Below are 23,525 nucleotides of genomic sequence, written 5' to 3'. Positions count from 1 at the left end.
TCTGTTTTCATGCTGCTGTCACATCTGAATTTCCCGTTTTGGGATCCATAAAAATGAATCCTATGTTATTTGCTTTCTTGCAGAGTTAAATAAGAATACCACTCTCGTGACTGGGTTGGACTTTTAGTCAAATGTTTCTTGTTTGTGTCATGTGGAAGGAGCCTGGCTATCTGTTCCCCTCTGCTTCCAATGTTTATGCTAAGCTAAGCTAATTGCATCCCAGCTCTCGCTCCAGTAAACACAGAGACATGAGCGGGGTATTGGTCTTTTCATCTCTTCAACTTTCTTTAATGTCTTCTTCCATACAAAACTGAAATGAATATGTGAGGCTACAGCAAGCCACCAGTTAGCCTAGCTCAGCATAAAGACTGCAAATGGGGAAACAGCGAGTCTGGTGTGCATATAACCCCTGTCAAATCCCAACATGTTTCTGCTTTTTGGTAGTACAGATTAAACAAAAAAGATGTCACGAATTAGTGATATTTAATAATGGATGTATTAATAGCGGGTTAAGCAAGCAAATACGTGTAGCATGTCGAGCTACAGACACAATATCAACCATAGCTGTGTAGCCATGTTTCTCCTACATGTTTAAATCCTAAGGTCCTTTCTGGAGAACCATTTTGTCAGGTTACTAAACCAAATGGCCCACACCTGACCCTCTAATGACCTCTGACCTCCACCATATGAGGCAGCACTGACCGTCTGAGTTACGACTCAGATTTTAAATTCCTCAGTGCCATCCTAACCCTAACAAAGATGTGATACACCCTCTAAAGCACATGTGAGACTTTAAAAAATGAAGGTTTTATTGATTCAGAAGTTAAACCGTATCCCTACTGGCTCATGTGCAGGAATTCTGTTTAAGGGGTGATTTGGATCATATTTATTCTTGGCATGGAGGTCAGGGGAAGCCTTCTGGGGGTGTTTCAGTCAGAAAATGTCCTGAGGGACAAAATCTTATGGCAGGACCAGATGTTTTAGTTTGTATGTAGAGACTCAAACTTTCGATTCAGGATTGTGGTTCATTGAAATTATCATATTCAAATATACACAGCGATCACGTCAAGGCCTTCAGAGACACCTGATACTACTTTAAAATTGCTTCGTGCTCAGCAAGAGGGAGGTATACGTATGCTAATTGAAAATCAGCGGCCGGAGCAGGATTCATATATAATTATGGTAACTTGCTGAACTTCTTGATAATCAGTCCCACCAGCAGACTAAACATTTTGAAGCAAGAGCCCTCAGACGGGCCGGTGGGTCAAGTCCCATTGTCCATGTTCACACTAAACAACGTGTGTGCCAATATTTCTATCTGGAGGAAGTAAATGGTATCAAACAATGGGAGCATTTCTGCAAACTTCCATGTAACTCAAACAATGCTAAAAAAGTTTCTGTGTTTGCATGTATATAATACCACACATGCCACAATTCACTGTATTTTTAGTAAAAGAAATCTGCAAAGCAAAACAAAAGTTTAAAGCTTTTATTGTAGTTAAGGTGATCCCTTTAGCAAGCAGTTTCCCATTTTATTTCCTATTTCTATTTCTTTAGTTCTTGTGTGCGATGGGTTTAAGGTGCAGATTATGTAATCACAATGTCCACTGTTTGAGTCCGGCTGGGGACTTTTCTTGCATCCTCCATCTCTCTCCACTCATTTCCTGTCAGCTCTCTATACTGTCCACTCACCAATAAAATAAAATGCTCCAAAACAGAACCATCTCTCGTTCATGCCCGAAGCACCGCGAGCATCTGTGTGGAGGCCAGTGAACTGGGATGAATAAAGGTGAGAGTACAAAATCACCTCAAAACTGATAAATAACGAATCTGCGTCCTCATGTGTGCATGACACAAATAAAGCGGAGACCCACTTATTAAAAATAAAAAACAGCTCCACGGTGTTGCCAGAGCTAAAAAACTCCACAGGCTACCTTGAGGGTTGGAAAGAAATCCTCTTATTTCACACTGTCTGACAGTATCATATATATTATGTATCTTAAATCTGATGTTTACAACAAGGGAACTATTTAAACCAAAGACTTTTATGGTTGCACGGTTCCATTAAATGGAAATATCGATTTACACACATTACCCAAATTGAGCCTGACAGATTTAGTATGTTTGGAAACTTTGGGATCTCCCTGAGAATAGAAATAAAGTCCTGCGGGTTTTAAGAAGGTTTGGCTGTGCAGCATGCGTCTGTAAGGATTGTGAAACGGACAATGTTTCAAATTATTATCAAAAGCTTTAAATATCACAAGCCACAAAGAATTTCTTCAACTCAAAAGACTTAAATCTTTTTATCCCACACAGAATCTTTTCTCTTTTGCCCTCTAACTTCACTCGACTCTGCTCCCCCCCCGGACGGACTGCACATAATTCATCCTGTGTAGGCTGAGGTGATGTATTCTTTTCACGTACAGAGGAAGCTCAATATCCTGTTGCTGCACGGGCTCTAATACCACACTGAGGCAGACTGGCCCCCGGCCTCTCAGGGGCCTGAATGCTCCTGAAAGTAAAGCCACAGGCTCTCTGAGACTGTGATATATGAGGTGTCTGTCTGTGCTTCAGACTCTGCCTGGTACAGTGTCAGCAAAAGTGGGGACTAATGGGGTCCCTCTTTTGAGAGCACGGTGGGGACTGGTTCTCATTTAAGTGGTAAATATGTTCCAGAGGATCAAGAACTTTTATTGAACACCATTTTCTTTTAAGTCATTGTTGTGAAATGCAATATTTCAAGTTTCACATTTCTCATGAGATCCCTTTTTACAACGCAAAACAATCGGCTCTGGCGTCTATGTTGGATGATTGATGTGTGGCAGCAACTCACCACGAGGAGACGAGAGAAGGAAATAAACATATCAGATGAATTAATTCAAAATCACCCACCAAAAGATACGTTCAAACTCTGCTGGCATCTCGGTCAAAGGGTCTCCTTTGATGGTGATTCATATAACATCTTCTGTGCAGTAAGTATCTTACAAGCCCCCCATGTTCCTGGTCCTAATTTAGACCTTTCCTCTTTTTATGGACAAGATTTGTTGCTGTGTTGCAACTTGCAGGCGACTTTCCTGTATACTTGTATCATTATGCCCCGTTATTAGAAGCATCACTTTTAGTTTAGTGAGATCTTTATGGCAAATGACGATAGCTAAGAGATCGGATCAAAGCAATAAGCAAAAAAAAAAAATAAGGATATTCAAAATCAAAACATGCCATTATCGAAACAGCACCTGTCCGGCAGGTTCCATAATAACAGAAGCAACACACACGCACACACACACACACACCGGTGAGCAGTCAGTGGGAGGTCTGGTCTACCTGTGTGACCCAACAGCAGGCTGATAAGCGCTCCTCCTCTCTGCCGCCGTCACTGGCTTCCCTGGAAGCCGAGAGAAACCAGTCGGACGTCCACTGCGTGTCCCGTTCACTCGCTGCAGGATTCAGACGCTCGCGGAGGAATGCGTGGCAAAACACGGCGTTTATTTGGATTTTGAAAGAGGAGAGCTCTCTTTCAACAAGCGCGTCGTCATTTCTAGCATGATAGCTTCCCTCTGGAGCCGATAAAAGGCGTTAGAAATGTCTCACCAGCAGCGGCTTGTCCAGCTCTCCGCCGCTTCGCTCGCCGTAGTCTTCGGTCCGGACGAGGAGAGTTTACGCGCCGGCGGAGGGAAACTCAATGCCAATATTACGAGTGGACAGGAGGTTTTTGCGGACTTTAAAGCGCAAAATTTGCGCAGTTCCTGGAATAAGAGACTCGTTAAAGCCATAGCTGAAGTGTACTTTCAGGGATGGATGGAAAACTTAGTGCTTTTCGTTCAAGGGAACGCAAACAACTTGGAGGTGCTGAGAGAAGCGTGGATGCGCAGAGCTCTGAGGTCACCGAAGGGATTTATCATTAAAGCTGTCGGTATGTAACAACGATCCTGTCAATGAACTCTCACCAAAGATAATATAATATGAAACAAACACTGATAGCAACATAACTGGACATATGCATCTGAAGTCCAGAAAGTTATGAAGCAGGCCGCAATGCAAATATAAGCAAAGTATTACAGGTGGAAATAAAAACACCAAGGTGAACAGCTACCTCAGTCATGCACGAGCATAATGTGTTTTTTCTGTTAGGGGACACTGTAGAGTCACACAACCAGCAACAGTTGTTTACCACAGAGAGGGAAATGTGTGAAAGCCATAAACTCTGAACAACATGGAGCTGGCAGGGTTTAACACCTTTCCTCCTCCTCTGGATTTTCAGAGATTTCAAGACTCGCCTCTAAACTCTGATGTCAAAAGTATTAACCCAAAAGTTCTTCCGTTCATGGTGTCAACAGTAGTTACATTTTAGTGTGTCTGGTCTCTAAATGAAGGTTTGGACAATTATGACCCTCATTTTGTCACTTGTTTCTTGGATGTTTTAATGTGCAGAGGCAACAAACTCCCTCTCAAAACAAGGAATTATATATTTTTTCCCTCATATTTACATCGCTGGCACAGCCTACCTGATTTCTCTCCATTCTTCTCATGCAAAACTCCTTGTGGGCATAATTTGAAAAGACTGCATTTTGCTGCGATGAGCAGTGCAAATCATTTTCAACACCGCAGGTGTTTATTACCTGAGAGATGATACTCCTTACATCTCTTATCTCTCTCTCAATAGTCTGGTGGGTTTGAGAGGATTGCGCTACTAATCAGCCTCCCATTGTTGTCGACACAGTGATATATTTACCAACGCTTGTTAACAATGCTCTGTATACCATATAATTACTTCTAATTGCCCCCCTTATTTGGGCTCCTGTCCTCTGATGTATTTTAAAGCAGCATATAGCTGCACAAAAACAGTGAATGGAAACCTTTTATCACTCCAAAAATAGTGTTAGAGGGAGGTTTTCCCAATAATGTGTGCCTGTGTTTGGGTGTTACTTTGTCTGGATGCCGCTGTCTACCTGCTGACTTTGTGTCAATACGTCAGCTCTGCCAGGTTGAGCAGTGCACGGACAAGTAGAGGGAGGAATGTGATGTGAAGGGGAGGAAGAGACCACACAAGGGGGAGACCCGGGAGGGCGTGAAGCGGCAGAGGAGGGGGAGGTGAAGGCCGACGTGCCATCCTGCTGTGAGACACTTTCACAAACAAACACCATATGAGCCAAAGGTGATGCTGAGCTTATTGCTATGCACAGTGTCAGCACAAAGCTGCACACAGACATGCATGAGCTCACAGTCGGATGCAAAGGCAGGCGTTGATACCTCAAAAGACTCCTCTTGTTTGAGCTTCACACCAGAAACTTGTAAGCAAACACGTCTGTGTGTGGACATGTTACCTCCTACTCCTCCTTAACAAATCCTTCGCCTCACACTGCAGCAATTTGTATGGAAATTAGCGCTGGCTGGCTGTCAAGAGTCTGCTTTACTGCCTCCTCCCTGAGAATTGGTCAGCAGTGAATCACTGTGCGACTGGCTGCCGACCACCGCTGCTTCTCTGTTACTCAGGATTAATGTCCCTTCGTTTCATGGTCAGTGAGAGACTGTGGAAGTCAGACTCCTAGATTGATATCAGGCATGGACTTGAGGCCATGACATTGTCCTGATATAAATATGTCAGGAAGAAAACAGAAGTGTTATGAGTTATAGGCTATATTGAATTTCTAACAGCCCTAGGTTCCTTTCCCAGGTCAGAGCCAGGTTGAGACGTGACTTTACTGACATGAGCAGGTTTTTTTTTAAAGGGAAGTCAAGGAGCTAGTTTAGAAGATGTTCAGCTAAAATGAACCAGATGTCTTAAGTTGCTTTTAAATAGAGAGACATTGAAGTGACACAAAGCTTCCAGGCAAACAGACACAATACAATTTGATTAATTTGAGCTACTTCCTCATTGGTCCTCTCTGGTTATCAGTGCTAATAATGGCTTGAGTGAAGACAGATTGTCCTTCCGGGCCTCTGCTGAGGGGAGAATATGCAGAAAAGGTGGTGTGCGGGAGGAGGTGGGGAGGGTTGATGGAGGGAGGGGATGGTGGTGAGGTTAGGCTGAGGTAAACAGACAGGGTGAGGAGTTAGTATGAACAGGCTCCGTTGTTATCCTTGTGGGAATGGGCCCCACTGGTACTGGTGTTGACCTCTTTGCTTTCAACTCATCAACATGTTTCTCATTCTTTACTTTAAATTATCTCTTCATCCATTTTCTTCCTTTGAACAGCTGTTTACAGAATAATACCGGCGTTCCACCACAAAGTCATTTCATCAATGATGAGTAGTTTTCCTTTTTCTTGCTAAGAGTATATTAATATTCTATATGTTTACATTTACACTGGATGCTCTTAACGATCAGATTTAGATACGGTTGACACAGTAAACCTGTTTGAGCTTACGTGATCATTCTTTCATTATCAGGATGTTATATCCTGCAGGTAACACACAACATGACAAGGAAAATGGGAGAAAATAGTATGTTGGTGTTGTGCCTTAATAAATGTAACTAAATTAAACTTTTCACCACAGTTCGTGGTGCTGCTGTTTGCTCACAGACGCAATACATTTCATCCAGCTCACTGCTTTTTTACTGCATGTACAGAATAAAAGCACCAATAGAAATCAACCTACAAAGTCGAGATGCCACATTGATCAAAATGATTGACGAGTAATCCAGTTCTGTCAAATGGGTCAAATTTACTACGGCTTTGTTTAAATAAACTTATCCAGTGAAGATGGTTTTCGTGTTGCAATAATCAGCATATTGCCTTAAAGGAATTGTTCTGTGTTTTGGGCTTATATTGAGCTTGTTCACTATCTCGTCGAACGTTAAAAGATTTGTACCAGTCTCATGTCTAAGCGTCAGCTTTGATAAGATAGTTTAGCATAGAGACTGGAGGCAGGAAACAAACAAGATGAAACATGTTAATTCCTTAAATTTAGCGGTGCTGGTTTTTTAGCTTTGGCAAGAGCCAGGAAGGCTAGCTGTCCAGTCTTTATGTTAAGCTGGATTAATCGCCTGTTGGCTCTAACTCCATAGTTAACAGACGCATGAGAGCGCTGTTGATCTTCTTATCTATCTTAAAACTATTCCTTTATTCATATTTAACTGAAGTCTTATTGTGTATAAAAATGCACAAATCAACAGTCTTGGAAAAAAAACCTCATAATTCGCTAAACGACTAAATTTGTTCTGAAAAAATGATCCAGACTCTCCTGTTGAAACCAGAGGCTTCATAACGACCGTTAGCCGGTTCTGCATTATTTAGTCCTGCTATTGTCGCTGCAGCAGGATGAGCTGAAACATTTATACAGAGTCAGCCAGTGGTGTAATGAGGTCTCCTGTATCCTCACTACATAAAGCTCCGTAAACTGTCCCCGTCCTCTTGGAACATGGACTTGAATGAGTCCTCAGGACACGCCTCTCACTTTCGCCATGTTTTGGCCTTTGTAGAACATACTGGAGGTCTTCCTCTGTGTATTTTAGCAGAACTAAAGCACGACTATGCTGCACATTTAAGCAAAGTTTTCTTTTTAAATGGTATGTTTACCAATGGCATGTTAACCCTAACCCACCATACTATGAGGTGGTGCAGCATTCCTGAAATGCTTCATTTGCTCTTGAGATCATTTCCTGAGTTCGTCGGCTCGAGAGCCTCATTTCTGCTCTTTACTTCTCACTTGAAAGTTTTTTTTTTTTTCAATCCGGGGGTGGGGGGTGTCTTCTTTCATGAGGGTATTTTGTCAAAGTCTCAGAGCGCTTCACTAATGGTCATAACTCTTCCAGATGTTACCTTATTAACCATGACACCCCCTTACCAGCTTTAAATGGCCCACCCTGTCCTAACTAAGCAGCACAGGTCAAAGGTTACAACCTCCTTGCTAACAAGCCACCTTGAGGGCAGCCGGCTTCAGAGGGTTTGTTAGAAGGCAAACAAACATCAATACAGCATCCAGGTGTTCTTCACTCGCTGGTCCGTTCAGCTTCTGTTAGTGGTTTCAGTGGTTCCAAACTTTCTTTGTCTGACTTGTCATTTTTCAATAAACTGGATGTTGTTTAACACTGTTGATTATATATTAGCGTATATTGTTGCAGTACTTTTGTTCACACTATGGAATCATCAATGTTTAGGTCCAATACCAGAGCAACAAAAGCGGGTATTTTTTCAACATTTTTAACTATTTAATTGTTTATTAATGACTTTAAGCATTAAATTATTATTGTCATTATTCACTTTTAACATTGTCAGTCATGTATCCATTACTTTTAGCTAATGTAACTTCTTTGAACTTCTCTGCTCACTTGCCAACTGTTTTCATACACTTTTCTTAGAATAATGGCATACCAGTTTGTAATTCCATTCGGCTGTTTATTTTCCTATCCATTCAAATGGGGTTATATTTTAATTAAGTCACAATTTCTGTATTTTAGTTGAGATAGTTGAACTTTCCTTGTACCCCGTGGCAACTGTATGAGCGCCCTCTGGGGTACATTACCGTCTGAGCTGCTCTCAGTAATAATAATAATGGTTAAAGATAATCACTATCCGGCTCCCTCGACACTAATTGTATGACATTAAGCTGTTACACAAAATATATGCTGCTGTTTTTCAGGCTCAAAATGATGAAGAGTCTGTATTATGACTGCGGTTGGTTCAATCTTTTTCCTGCAAGAAGAGAGGTGAAATGTTCTTGGAAACCATAAACCCAATCTACTACTTGTCTTGTTGTTGATTGGTCGATCAAAGAACATCTAATTTATACTAAATAAACAGTTGACTGGAGATTAATTAAACCATAACATGAAAGGTTTTGACTTCATGTAATTTAAAGAAAAGCAGCCTCTGTGACTTGTGCAACTTTGTTGAAGTTTTAAATTGCTTTTCAAATTGCATTGTTGGTATAAGTTAATTAGGCTGCAGTGTTATAAAACAAGAATCACTTGTATTATCTTTCACTGTGCCAGTGCTAGGAGTATGTCCCTGCATTAATCTAGAAAGTCTCTCTATTTTCTGCACTTGTAAAAGATGGTTTAGTAAAGATATGAGATCCTATATGAGGATACTTTGACCTCTATTCTCAGGCGTCCTCAGTGCCCACACATCGTGAGACGAAACGTGTGCGAGCATGCCTCTCAGCACATCATTTGTCAGCTACATCCTCTCCCATCGAGCAGGAAGCTCACCCCTGGTGCGAATCAGGCATATCGGCCTCTTTATCGACCCCGATTTTGGGCCCTCCCGTAGCGGCGGTGTGGAGCGAAGCCAACAACAACAGTGGAGGAGTTCCTCTGTATCCCTCGGCTTACACACCCTGTCAGCGGCCGCTTGAGTTTCCCTTGTGGGATTTTCTCATCATTCACTCTCTGGTCAGACAAATGAGTCGACACAGAAGTAAGGCCATATTGCACTACATTTGGTATTACTATTACTCTTCAGTTTCCTGACAGGATGTTTTCTTTGCTTCATTTAGCATTGATAAATGCAATGGTATGCTAACACAGGGTCTGTGATAGCAAAGTGCTGTGTTTTTGTATTTCAGGAGTGAAAGATACTTTCAGTGAGCTGTGTGCTGACCAGTTGCAGGGCATTAAAAAGCGATTGATCATATGGCAGACACTGGACGGGAGCTCTGCTCTAAATGCTGGGATAACAAACACAGGAATCTGCTGCACCTCGAGCTCGGTTAAATAAGAGGAAATAGGTTTCATCTGCAACCAAGGACTGCATTCCCTCTTGATTTTAACGGGTGTCGAACTGCTGGAAACCCTCTTAGATTGTGTGTGTGTGTGTGTGTGTGTGTGTGTGTGTGTGTGTGTGTGCGTGTGTTTTTGTGTCAGTGGGGAAAAGCCACATGGGTAGAGTAGGGTTAAAAAACCTGGATCTTTGAGACAAAACTGGGGAAACTAGAGGCGCCTCCCTATTAATGTGTTTAGTGTAGAATGAAATGTTCAAGCATAATTTAGTTTTAATCATAACAGAAGTGCCAGAAAGTGACTGTTAACAACAGTATAGTGAACAAGACGGGGCCTAATATTGAACCTTTGGGAACAACTTCCGTACACACAGGTACTGAATACAGCTACATATTTTATACCCATATCAGTCAGCAAGATAGTTGAAACCCTCTAGTAGAGGATCAGGAAACAGAACAACATTGTGTTGACTTTTAGGTATTTTGGAGATGGGTAGATAGTTCTCGATTGAACTTTTATTCCCTACTTTGGGCAGTTGGAGAACATGAGCGGTCATCTATGACCCTCAATAGAAAAAATATTATTTTAACAATGTACTGATCTGTCTATTTAAATTAGGTATTAAAATGCCACTTTGCTTCCTGGTAGAATTTATGGCCTGACACAATTTATTCAGTTTGTGCAGGAGTAATAAATTACACTCATGATTTAGAATTCCTCATTGAGGAAATGTATTTACTTTGAATGCAAGCCAGTCAGAGTGGTCAGCATAACATCTGGACAAATCACAGACTTTTCTCTTGTCTTGTTTATAGAATTAAAATAAATTCCAAAGTGATTTAATGTCAGTTTACTATTTCTATTGCTCTGAACGAACTCTTCAGAGTCTGAAAAAGTAACCCTTGTGATGTCATGCAGGGTATTTTTTTATACAAGGCACTAAAAGTCAGGATATCACAACCTCTGTGGAAATCATTTTGACCATTTGTCTTTAATCTTTCTGCAAGTCCCACAGCACTAATCTCTGGAGTATCCCTAAAACTGAGCGTCTGCTATTAAGATGAAGTGTTAGGCTCAGCCTCAAATCCATTATTTCTAGAATCAAGCTGAGATGAAGTAGTTACTCAGGAGATCGGGACAAATCTGGCACGACGGGAGGCAGAGGACGTGGATATAGTTTCTATACAGAAATGTGAAAAACATGGTCGTTAAAGAACAAAGAAAAGGTGATGTGGTGCACTTTTGTAGGCCTTGGACTCTCCAGCCTTCTGGCAGAAACGACACTGGCAGACTGTGGGGTGATGTCCATGTTCACGAGCAGACGATAGCCAGATATGTCGGGGTGTGACCCATCAAGTCTGAAGAGGTATGACGTAAAAAGATCGAAAAATAAAGCGTTGTGCTTTAAATCCCGTCTGCTGGTACTACCGTGTGTTGGACATGTTACACAGAGCACTTTGGGCTGTGCTATAAAATACAGGCCTTCTGTTGAACACCTGCTCAGGTGTATTTCGTTTTTCACAAGAACATGATAACAGGGTTTTTGCACACTAGTTCAGTACCAGGTCATTTCATTTTTTTCGGCATGAGCTGCTAGTCAAATCGGTCTCACCGGGAATCGGATGGTAAGAACATTATTTAATGTCATTACAGCTGCAGGGATTTTCATCCAAGATGTGTGGTAACCAACTATGTGAGCGTAGTAAAGCTCTGTGAATGCCGGTTTGAGAAGCTTAGTCACACCCTGTTTATGCTGTCTTGCCAACATATGTTAAATGTCAAAGGGTTGGTTTGGCAAAGTGAGTCCCAGGGCTCTATAGCTGGATAATAGAAACCCATATTACACTCCTGCTGGTTCTTCCTTTTCTTTTTCTTTGTATTGCATGTGGCAGGTCGCTGCCAGAGTAAAGGTTTCTATGGGGATGTGAGTCAACACAAAGCCTGACTGTGTTTCTCCTCGTCGCTCAAAGTTTTAGCTCATGAATCCTCTTTAGTCGTGGTGTTTTGACTTTTCGTCCTGTGTGTTTCTCTGCAGAATAATGACCACGGTTCACTTTAGGTGCAGCTTTTAAAAGTTAGCGTTAATATCCCGACAACTAGCTTTAAATTAGGTTAAATAATGCCGAAGCTTCTCTAGGTTGTAGTTAAAGACATTTTCTCAAACACTGATTGCAAAGAGGGCACAGTCCAAATGTACTCTTATCCTCCTCCTACTTCAATGCTTCACTTAATATTCAAGCACAAGTGCTATGAGATCAGATTGAACATTTACCGAATGCCTGCAAGTCTGGGCAGAAATGTTGTGAATCAATAAATAAAGCTGTAAAAATGATCAGTGGCTCAGTCTGTCCATTTTACTGGTATTGATGTGTTTTTAAGTGGGACGGTGGCAGACGTGTTCGCAACATTTATAGGAAAGTCATGTCCAGTAATTAAACGGTACCGAAGATGTTTATTGCAAACATTTTGATATCATGTTGATGGCCATAGAGTGTTTGTCCAAGTGTGTTCAGAGTGGAAGGACAGGAAAGAGCAGTGTTGTTAGACTGGGCGAGGTTTGGTTGTTGGGACGTTCGGGCTGTGATTGCACTCTGAAGGGATCTTTTCACTCAGTTTATTGGGCCATTTAACAACAACGCCCACTTCTGTGTCTTCTATGGGAGTGAGAGACACATACTCGTAAAGCACTTTTAAAAAGTGTGATGCGCACACGCGCACACACACACACACACACACACACACACACTCGAGAAGGGGAGGGCGGGGATGTGGAGGCCTGTTAGACCAAGAAACCCGAAACAAAGCAAAGTGGTCGTGGGACTGGGAGGCAGTCACGACATAAATTACAGTTGGCATCTCTTCCCGTTACTCTAAATCTGACTGTATGAATGTTTGACATTGTCTCACCAGAGACTTAACTGTAAATTCACTGAAGCGTGTTCCTCACAAGGTCTCAGTCGATGGGAGACGGGGGGGGATTTTGCAGTTTGGGCAGGCCTCAAGTTCATGTTGAATGCCGTACAGTGTGTCCTTAATGAGGGAGAGAGAAGATTAGCCTGTTTGCTAACTGGGGCTCTAAGATTAGACGATACCAGGATGAGATAAGATGGTGTGTGTCTGTGAGTGTGTGTTTCAGGAAAGGCCATGGAGTGGGGGATTGTGGCAACGAGCCTGATGTTTCAGTTAGATTTGACCTGTGATAGCAGGAAGGTGAAAGGTCAAGGATGAGATTCAGTCACAAGTTATGCAACCTTCTGTCTTGCTTTTGCGTCTGGTCTCCCATCAAGGCATGAGTTTAAATCATGTCTGTCACAATATGTAGATGCATGGAATGATCTTCCCGCTCAGAGCAGCAGGGTGCAGCTAATGGAAGGTCTACAGTGGGTTCTGTATGGTGTGGTGTGCTAGTATTTTCTTCCAAGAGACTGGAGGTAATGCAATCACGTCTGAAATGGGACTCATGTGGCCGGCTAACAACGGAGCCATGTGAACACATGTGGCATTGATCAGTGTGAGCAGCCAAAGGGATCTCAGCGGGGATCGAAGAGAGAAGGTCTCTGTCATTCATCTCCACAATCTGAGCAGTCAACTTCAGGCGTTTTTCATTTTCATCCCCAGGCAGCAAGTTATTCTCACCAGTGTACGACATTGAAAGAAAATGCAAGTTGTTCACTCTACGTGGAGCAGAAAGCGTAGTGTGGGCTTTGTCGCTTTGTTATGGTGAATGCCATTAAAGTAGAAAATCAGACTTAGACTATAGAGTTGCAATGCTCTCTTTTAATCTAAATTGGCATGTGAAGTACGCATGAGGCCATTGGTTCTCGCTGAGATACTTTGGATTCCATTTTGGAGGTCATGGGATGACATATGGGATAAAAAATAATATAAAGAATAATATCTGTACTCGTGATGATTCAAATGAAACAACCCTGAATGGGGAAAAAACATATTAAACTTAGTATCGTGCTTTCATAACATTTCATAACTTTTCATAACATTTGGGGACATGCAAGAAACAATCTGTTCAGCAGAGGCTGAGAAATCCTGACTTTTAGTCCCAAGTGTGGGTTAAGCTCCATAAACATCAGATCCTATAATGCAAGGCAATGGCCTCTTTCATTGCAGTTAGTTATGCCCGGAAAAAAACTAGTTCGTTTGACGCGTTGTCGACCACGTCGGAACCCAAAGGCAGAGTGAAAAGCTGATCATAGAGAGGTGAAGTACCTCCTCTACCAGTGCTCTCTATTGGACCTTATTTTGCAAGTAATATAGCCGTAGTCAACGTCGAGAGACAAATCATTTTTTGATCCCGTTTGAAATTGACATCTCATGTGTAATTCCTGGCACAATTCAAAGATAATTTTGCATCATTTAGTTTTGTGTGCTGCTGCTCAGTGAACTACATCTATTTTGTCACAATATGCGTCACCAACACTAGCTAGCTAGGAAACGTAGCTATGTTACACACCCAAATATTAACTTTATCCAGCGCCTTCTGGTATCTTTGTCTGCCGGGAAGCAAAAGAGCACTTAACACCCGTTGATCCAATGAGTACGTCCAGGTACGAAACACTGAGCTTCAGAGAGAGACTTCACTTACACAACTTTTAGGGTGTGTAGTCTTATACTTTATGACAGACTGTGACTTTCTTGATGTGCTGAATACATTTTTACATCACAAACAGCTCATGTGAAATTCATGGCATTATTCAAACAGGATCAAAAAACGATTTGTCATCGTTGACTACTGTCCCATGGTGGTCCACCGTAAGGGGAGGGACGTTGTTAGTTTGTAAAGAGGGGGAGACGCAATATTGTTTGTATATAAAGGTGCATATTCTACTGGTCTCCTTACACAACTGTTTTCACAGGCTGAGTAGGACGAACCATTATGAGGGAACAGACTGTGACGTGTAAAATTGGTGGAATGCCCCTTTAAGTGGTTTCATTGAACTGCTGCCCATTTTAAGTTGGTTTAGTCTCGTCTCCTGTTTGACTGCCGAGCGGGGTTTTGTTGCCATGGCCACCGGCAGGGTATTCATGCTGTGTATGACAATGAGTGTGATGTCGGAGGCCCGGTCTTAGATTACAGGAAAACAGAGGTCTGTTCCCCGCGGAGAGAAGATAGTTACAACGGTGAGTGTTCACGCCTGCTAATGTTAGACTCAATAAACACTAGCTCTCTGCTGGGCCCATCCTACACAAAGAAACTGCTGTAGGTGTATTTTTTCCCTTCTGTCTCACACCTACATTGTCAGTCTCACTTTTCTGTTCTCAGTGCTGCTATCAGACCATGATAAATTGAAGGGCATGTGAGGAACATGCTGTTGCTCCATTAACTCCATTTAGAGTATATGTCACGTTAGCAGGTGTCCGACAGGATATCCTTCTCTGAACCAGGACATAGTCCGTGAGGACAACACTCTGTTTACCCAAACTGCATCTGGGCAAAGATATCTAGGAAGTCACTTTAAAGAGGTAGTGATTACTTAATTGATTCCCTGGGATTAATAATCTACCCCCCCCTCTTCTGACCCTATCATGTCCTTTCGACTGTTGACGGTGGTTATAAGCGGTTGCTATGTGGACAGCCTGCCAGACATTCCTATAGGAAGTTAACAACAATGAGTAGCTAAGTCTGCAGCACTAATTCACTGCCCAGGGAGACTGCTATTGAGATATCCGCTCTGAGGTTTAGTCAGATTAACGTCTTCTGTCGGAGCCGGGGGATACCAGATGGCTTGTTTTTTACAGTCCCACCGTGTGCCATAGGATCAGTTTTACAAAGAAAGACCCCCGTCTGTGAGATTTATGAGCCTTAAGTGAGCTCACTGTGCCGATAATTGTTTTTTTACTGACTTTGCTTGACATAGTCCTTACTGAGGATAAAACTTTCTCAACTTAAGTAAAACACTGATTGAGTAGCAGCTTGATCAGAATATTTCCTGTGCATCGCACAGGTTCCCTCAACAAAAAGCCAATGGGATAAACTCTGTGGCAAACAAACGTTTATGACACTTATACGTTTTGTTCAGAAAGATAACTTTCACCGCTTTAATGATTGTTGAGTGTAAATGCAATCGGCAGAAGTAAAAAGCTAACGTTAGGTTATAAACAAACTACAGCTGGGTTACATGATTGCGAGTACAACGAGGCTGTGAAGGCGGACGAGTCGGTGTGATGACGTAGGAGTCTCATTTAGCCACCTGTTAACAACCGTATATTTTAAGAATTTACTGACTTATTTTATAAGACAAAACATTAAAATCTCATGTCAAAGGCTCATCTGGACAGGCAATAACTGATAACTTATGACCGTTGAAATCAAATATACAGTTAGTTTATTACAACTTACTTTTTGTGAGTCAAATCTGGAAACACTGTGTGTGCCGCACCAAAGCGGTGCTGTATGTGTTTGGTAAGTATGTGTTCTGTCATTCTTTACCGTGGCAGATATTTGATCAGTTGTTTGTTTCCCTTGCCTTGGACATAAGTGGTTCTAGTGTGAGGGTTGTAAATGTTTAGTTTACGTCAAGTGTGAGCTGGGCAGTGTTTTCGTTGAATGCCCTGTGGTTGATGGGAGAATCGCTCGCAGTCACACGCTCCTCATGTTTAAGCCTAATTCACACATGTATACACAAAGTGTTGTTGTCAGCACAACTGGAAGCCTGAAATCGCATGGGCAAAACAAAAACAAGTTAGATTCCCAACTGGCTATATAGTGGAGTTCAAGTTACGTGTGTGGCATTTTTTGCCTTGTGCTTGCACTAAAGTTGAATTAGATCCTCTTGATGGTCAATAAAATACAGCAGACGAGGACTGTTTGTGTCATCTCCCTTCTTTCACCCATTATGCTCCTTTAGGTGTAGCTGATTAACCAAAACCAATTTTCCAGTCCCGTGGGTAAGGTCGTGTCCATGCCCTTGTGTCTGCTCGTCATATGAAGGGACTTTGTGTTAACCCAACCCAGATGCTAATCATTCATCAGCAGGGGGATCTGCTTTGCTTTGGTGCTTTCATTGAGCTCACTTCTCATTAGTAAACATCACTCTTTGTGTTCTGTATGTAGTGTGTTTTTGTAGAGAATTAGTCAAAAAGGCAGACATCTGTGTCAGTATTTCAAATCATAATAAGCTTTGTAGAAGAAATAACTGTTTCTTAAAGGTAAAATGTTCTCATTTTCTCTTTTACATTGTCGCTCAGGGGTTCGTAATGCGTTCCTGGGGATCCCACTGTTGATGCTCAGCAAACGAAACCCCCATTCACATTCTTATCCTAACCATAATATCAACCATATCTAATCTTAACCTAAACACAAACAATTTGGACTATAACTAACCACCTAAAGGCTTATATCTGACAATAAACATTTCTAAAGTTACGCAGGCCAGTAACTGCGCCGTTTGTCGGAAATGTTTCTTCTTTCCTTTCAGTGATGCAGGTTGAACGGAAGAAGTCAGTTGTCACTTGTAGAAGAAGGAACTCTGTTTATTAATAAAGAAAAGATACATTTTCCTATACTTGTGCTATTAGTTCCTCTTTTCTCTGAACGAAATCACTACTATAACTGATGATTAGAGACTTTCAAGGTAACCAATTGTTTGGATACAACTGTTTTAAAGTCCACGTTCAGTTTTAAAGTCCTATCCTGTTAACGGGTTGTAGAAGAGTCTTTATGGCACTACTATCTTAACCCTCCTGCTCTCTACACTATAGGCTTCACACACACACACACACACACAAAAACATGTCCTCGAAGAAACTTAACCACTGCATGTTGTTTCAATTACGTTTCTCCATGTGTGAAACTGTGCTGATTGTTTTTGATACTGAAATGAAATGTTTCTAAAATGTCTGGTTGGCTTTAAAAGCAGCTTAGTTTTTTGATTTGAAAGCCTTGTGGCTTTAATGGACTCCCACAGTTTGCGTGTCAGAGGAACACTGTCAGTCTGCAGCGTTGTGCAGATTGGTGGGATTTGGATGTGGAGTACACGCATATACAGAATGATTCATAATATTTTTATAGCCATAAGACAAATGTTTCCAAGGCTGTCCGTGTCATTCTTCCGAGTCTCTCTCACTTTCAGTAACATGTTTGTCTCAGGGCACCCTCTAGACGTGTAGGGCCGTATGATATCGGATCAGCCCGGCCGTCAGACCTGTGGTCATTTCTGTGGGAGTAATGGAATTCCGTGGTCTGTCCCAGTCCTGATGGAATTTCAAAAGCAGTCAGGCATGGTTCATATAACTCGCATAAATAGACCGCATCGGTCATGATTTAGAAGGTGGTTAGGAGAGGAACGCAACTTCAGTGCTTTGAGTTGTTTTCACTGGCTGCACAAGTCAGAGAGGGAGACCTCTCAAACCCAGGTGTGTTTGTGTATGTTTACTGCAGCAGGCCCACCTGTTTCACTCAATAATCTGCTGGTGTGTGTGTGTGTGTGTTTTTCAGGTGACCTGTCTCCGGTGCAGATGTCCCCTGTCCCCCAGTCCCAGTTCATTCCCTTGGCTGAGGTGTTGTGCTCAGTCATCTCAGATATGAACTCCTCTCAAATCACCGTCAACCAGGAAGCACTTATCAATTACATGAGCAAAGCCCACCCAGGTAATCCATAAAATATCACCTCAGCTTGCTTGTTAAAGGGATGTTTAGACATTTTTGTAAATGCACTGTTAGGGTATTCGCTGCTATATCTGTTTGTTAGCTATCGCCATCAGCTGGTTTGCTTAGATTAGTAAAAAGACTGGAGACAGGCAAGGAGAGATAAAATATCGTCATGATAACATATCGTTCAAGTTACACACAATGTGTCCCTTTGCTTGTCTTTTGTCCATAACGCTCTTTTCTCTTTATATGTCTCAGGGATAACCATCCCGACTCAGGACATCCTCTACAATGCTCTAGGCAATCTGATCAAGGATCGCAAAATTTACCATACAGGCGAGGGCTACTTCATCGTCACGCCTCAGACCTATTTCATCACCAACAACATGGTCCGAGAGAAGAGCTGGTGGACTTCTGGTTCAGCAGATGACCCTCCCTCACCTCCTCCCATTACTTACCTATTGAGCAACGATGCTTGTGTTGACAGCACTCAAACGCAGCCAGCGGCGCACTGCAAGTCTTGCAGCTGCTTCAGCCCTCTGCAAACATCCACCAATATCACCACCACTGCTGTAACAGCCACCGTCCCTCCCTCCACTGTCCCAGACCAGCATTCTGTCTCTTTCTCCGTCAGTGAATGTACAGGCAAGAGCTTAAAGTGGCCCCGAACGTTAGATCACAAACCCACCGTGCAGCATCAGTCCACCTCCACAGCTGCAGATTGTCACGCAAGTGAGATCAGCAAAACTACAGCCACTACTAACGCCACTGGCCGCAAAGAAAAAGACAGCAAACCGGGGAGGAAGTTTGGTCTCAATTTGTTCCGAAGGAATGGAGGTAAGAAGGAGAAACCGAAGAAGGAGTACACATCATTTTCAGCCCAGTTCCCTCCAGAGGAGTGGCCAGTAAGAGACGAGGAGGACCTGAACAACTTGCCCCGTGACCTGGAGCATGCCATCATCAAACGCATCAACCCTGAACTGACTGTGGACAACTTGACACGCCACACGGTCTTAATGAAGAAGATGGAGGAGAGAAGGGAAAGAGGGGCAGACAGAGTGTTGGACAGGGGTCTGGATAAAGACGATAAGGGAGTAGACAAGGGAATGTCTACTGAGATCCTAGCAAAACCCAGGCATCATCACTCCTCTAAGGCAGGAAAAAGATCTGCTCAGAAGACCTCTCGCAGCAAAAGGAGGGCCCATTCCTCCAGAGAGAAGCAGAAGGAAAAGGAGAAGGAGCGGGTTAAGAGTAAGGCTCCCATATGTGCGGATAGTTATCCAGAGGGGGAGGATTTGATCCCTTCTCGGCTCAGAGTGGAAATCCCTGTTGATGAACAAAATCAAGTGGAAGAAGATGGAGCTGTTGAGGGGAAATCTCTTTATAAGAAACGCATTGAAAACCCTTTCCAGACTCATCCAATCAAAGAAGCTGAGCCCATTATTCCTGCCACCAGCAACAAAGAGCATAGAAGGCGAGAGGTGAAAGAGGGCAAGGTTCCAGGGCCAGGGAGGAAGGATCGAATGTCTCACCGCTCCAAATCCTGGGACCCCCATCGGGCCAAAGTGATCGCAGCAGATGGAGAGCATGCAGGGAAATCCCCTACATCTGAGGACAGGTACAGCTGTGTCCATGAGAGGGACCTTACTGCTGACCATTTAATCCAAGCAGACATCAAGATCAACAGTGAGCTGCCCCTGGACTACAGCTCAGCCTACCCACAGAGCAGTACGCTTCGGATAGACAACAAGATCCGACATCAGAGGGAGGGAAACAGCAAGGAGAGCTGGGAGAGAGAAGGCGAAAATGGGCATTTTCAGGAGGCCCAATACAACGGTGTACCAGACCCCAGCCAAGCTATAGATGACAGCCTCTCTAATATCCAACAATACTCTAATACTAACGCCATTCTCCCTACCCATTTCTATGAGACTGTCATAAACCACTCTTATGAGCCGACTCCACCCTGGCCCAAGCTCTCTTTACAGGGGAAACACTCCCTCAGACTCTCCAACCCACAAAGGGATGATACTCAGAGGCCAGAGTTCTCTTCACACCAGCAGGCCTGTGAAACTACAGCAGCTACCCAGGAACAGCGGGAGATAAGAACCGTCACTATTAGTAAAGGAGAGCAAAGGACCATGAGCCAGAGAGAAAGGCCAGAACTGATAGCTGACAGCCCTCCCTCAATAACAGACACTGACGGCTTTACAGAAGACGACTATCGGCTCTATCAGAGAGCGGAAGAGCAGGAGGATGAGGATGCCTGCAGCTCCTTGTGTCTGAATGAGGAGGAGATCATCGATGCTGCAAATGCATACCGTACAGGTGTAGCGGACTACCATGGCCACCAGTTGGTTTACCATGACCATGAATCTGATTTGCAGTATCAGGGGCCCCGCCGGCACTATTATAATTCCAACTTTCACCAAACACAAGTCGCTTCGACACAAGATTCAAGGGACAGCACTTTCACAGATCTCATGCCCCCACCAACCCAGAGGGAAGCTTCCCTCAGCCCCACCAGACCTGGAGAGACCGGCTGGAGACTCCATCATCGCTGTCAGAGAACCAGATCGCCAGGGGCCCAAAGTGAATCCAGCCCTCGCGGAGGCACATTGATCCAGGTGGAGAGACGCCATGTGGATTGTCCCGAGCGATCTGAAGTTGCAGACGGTAGCATCTTTGACTACTGCCAGACCAGTGAGATAGATTCAGACACAGAGACTGTCCGTAAATCGGCTGATGAGGGCGACGGTGAATCTGCTCACTGGGCCGCTGAGGTGGAGGTGGTGCAGGCGGATGAGCTTGATGAGACGGGTGTTCCTCAGACCCAGAGGGGCGTTCTGAGCATGCCCAGTGGAGCCAGAGGGGCAGAGATTGGGGAAGCGGTGGAAATAGGAGAGAACCAGAGCATCACAGGGGACAGTGGTATAGATTCTCCTCGGTGAGTGCCTCTTTTTAAAGTTGTTCACTTTAGCTGCAATAAGATACTGTGATATTGTGTTTCCGTTTCATTATAGCTTACTTTGAGACCAGGGGTATCTTTTCAAAGCCGTTGAACTTACTGAAAGTTAGACAGCTAACACAGACGGAGACTGATGAAAAGGTTTTATGAAGAGGAAAAAAAGGTCCTGAATCCTGCAGCCCAGATCCACATTCTCTTCAGGCCAGTTTTTATCAGTTTTCACACCTTAAGCTCTGGTCTTATCTCTCCGACTGTGAGCCCATACCGGACTCAATCCCATAAGATTCTGGAGGAGCTTTCGAGCTAACTCCAAAATAAACACTGTACTGAGGTTAGTTAACCTCTGGGTTACATGTCTGTGATTGGCCTTATTCCCAATTTGTGTTTTTTTCCTTTTAAAGTAAGCTGAACAAACACCTTGTGACCAATCATAGCATCCAGTATTTGGACAGGAGGGAGTCATTTTGATAATTATGTGTAATTGCTGTGCAGCACTTAAATGATCACGTTATAATCAAAGAGGAAGAAAAGACTTCTTTTCTTTCACTGAACTCGCTGTGCCCCCTGATATGTGTGTGGACAGATGTGGTGCGTGAACACGTCACCTAATTCAAATAGCATATTTATAGAAGATATCAACCTCATGCCCCCTTTCTCCCCCTGCAGGACCCGCGTCAGCCTGGCCTCCACTAACACTGTCATTCTGGAGGGTCTCAAGAGGAGAGGCTTTTTACAAAACTTGGAGAAACTGCATTCAAAGAGCAGCGTCATTCGGCCGCAGAGCTCCCTGCTACAGCTAACTCCTGTCATGAACGTATAGCAGGCTGCCGAAGCTTTGTGTGGCAGCTGACAGATCTCTTCACGTAGCTCAGCGTGAAAAGGCCAAAACCTGGACTGGACTCTCCAGTTCTATGCAACTGCAAGGTCAGAAACATATCCAATAAGGAGGGTTCGCACTTTGTTGCCTACCTCCACATATGGATACCTATTAAAACAGGGGTCTGTGTACAGATGTACAGTATACATATATATATTTTCTTTTTGTAAATAATACAAAAGGTAATACACTATGATCTATCCATTCATGGACTTTCTTTATGTATGTGCCGTTAAATGCATGGTGTATTGACAGCATTTTTTTGCATATGTACAGTTTTCCTTCTCTACATGCCTCATTAGTTAAAATGTTCATAGCAGCAATAGCATCTCCTAGTTTCCCTTTTTTTCTCTTGTCATATAGCAATTATCACAAATAAAATTGTATATGTCAAATAAGGTTTTCTCTTGTGTCATGTTATTGCTCCCTATAAAACATTTAATATTAACAGAAGAGGAGTACCTGCAATGATTTAAGCAAAGAAAATTGAAGATTATACGTTGGCCATGAGAGTTAGACACATCGCGAATTAAGAAAGCCGGTGCAAATAGACTCAGCTCAAACAAATGAAGAGACATCTTCACCTATTTGACAACACATGCGCAGCATTTAGCATTTTATTTTCAATTTCATGTGTTTTAACTTGCAGTGCTTTGAGCTCTCAGGGCCACCGTAGATTTATTATCAGAAAGTAATATTGTTGTTGGCCCAATAATACTTTTATCCAATTGTTGACTTGATGCAAATGTTTCACTTTAGTTTAATTATATCACTGAATAAAACTGCCAGTTTCATTAAAATAAACATTTGTAAAGCTTACCCAGTTTAGTAACTGTGTCTAGAATAACTATTAATAACATCAATTTAAATGACTTTATCAGTTGGTGGGAGATCCCTGGACAGTTGCATCGGCTTAAAGAAAGCGTGTTAAAGTGCTATCTCTAGTGTAAATATCAGTGACGTAAACCAGAGGGCTGAGAAGCTCCTATTTCTGAAGGTTAGTGACGGTGAATCCCAACCGTTTCTGCCTCCACAGGCATCTGAAGTCTGACCTCCAGCTGTGACGAAATGTAAACCAGTGTAGTGAGTGGGAAGTTTCCTGATATTAGTTTTACAGTTCACAGGCTATTCCCAGAAGCTTTCCCCACATAGATCAAATTACACCTTTAACACGGCAGCTCCGCCTGGATCAGTGTTGGTGAAATTCCAGTTTGAGACTCAAGGAAGGACATGGGTCCTATAAAATGTGATTAAAAAACCCAACCTGTGGAACTTCCCCCGTTGAAGTGATGTGACTGGTGTTGGTCTTTCAAAACACTTGCGGTGGTAGAGTGACACCATGTGGACACATTTAGGAAGTGCATCAACTATTTCATTAGTCTGTAAAAATGACTTACTGGTAGAAAATAAA

The 23,525-nt window shown here is 42.9% G+C and overlaps 1 protein-coding gene across 1 annotated transcript; it reads left to right on the top strand.

Annotated features, from left to right (window-relative positions):
* The first annotated feature begins 3,407 nt into the window (after positions 1-3,407).
* On the top strand, positions 3,408-22,710 carry stox1 (storkhead box 1). The gene is made up of 4 exons (XM_031873219.1): positions 3,408-3,913; positions 18,117-18,269; positions 18,528-21,216; positions 21,904-22,710. Exons 1-4 carry the CDS (start codon positions 3,583-3,585, stop codon positions 22,055-22,057), a joined length of 3,327 nt encoding a protein of 1,108 aa, XP_031729079.1. The 5' UTR covers positions 3,408-3,582; the 3' UTR covers positions 22,058-22,710.
* The last annotated feature ends 815 nt before the right edge of the window (positions 22,711-23,525 follow it).

This window comes from Anarrhichthys ocellatus, unplaced genomic scaffold, assembly GCF_004355925.1.
Source record: "Anarrhichthys ocellatus isolate YVR2014 unplaced genomic scaffold, GSC_Weel_1.0 scaffold3, whole genome shotgun sequence".
Lineage (NCBI taxonomy): Eukaryota > Metazoa > Chordata > Actinopteri > Perciformes > Anarhichadidae > Anarrhichthys > Anarrhichthys ocellatus.
The sequence above is the reverse complement of the archived record's forward strand: the minus strand, read 5'-3'. Positions and strand labels throughout refer to the sequence as shown.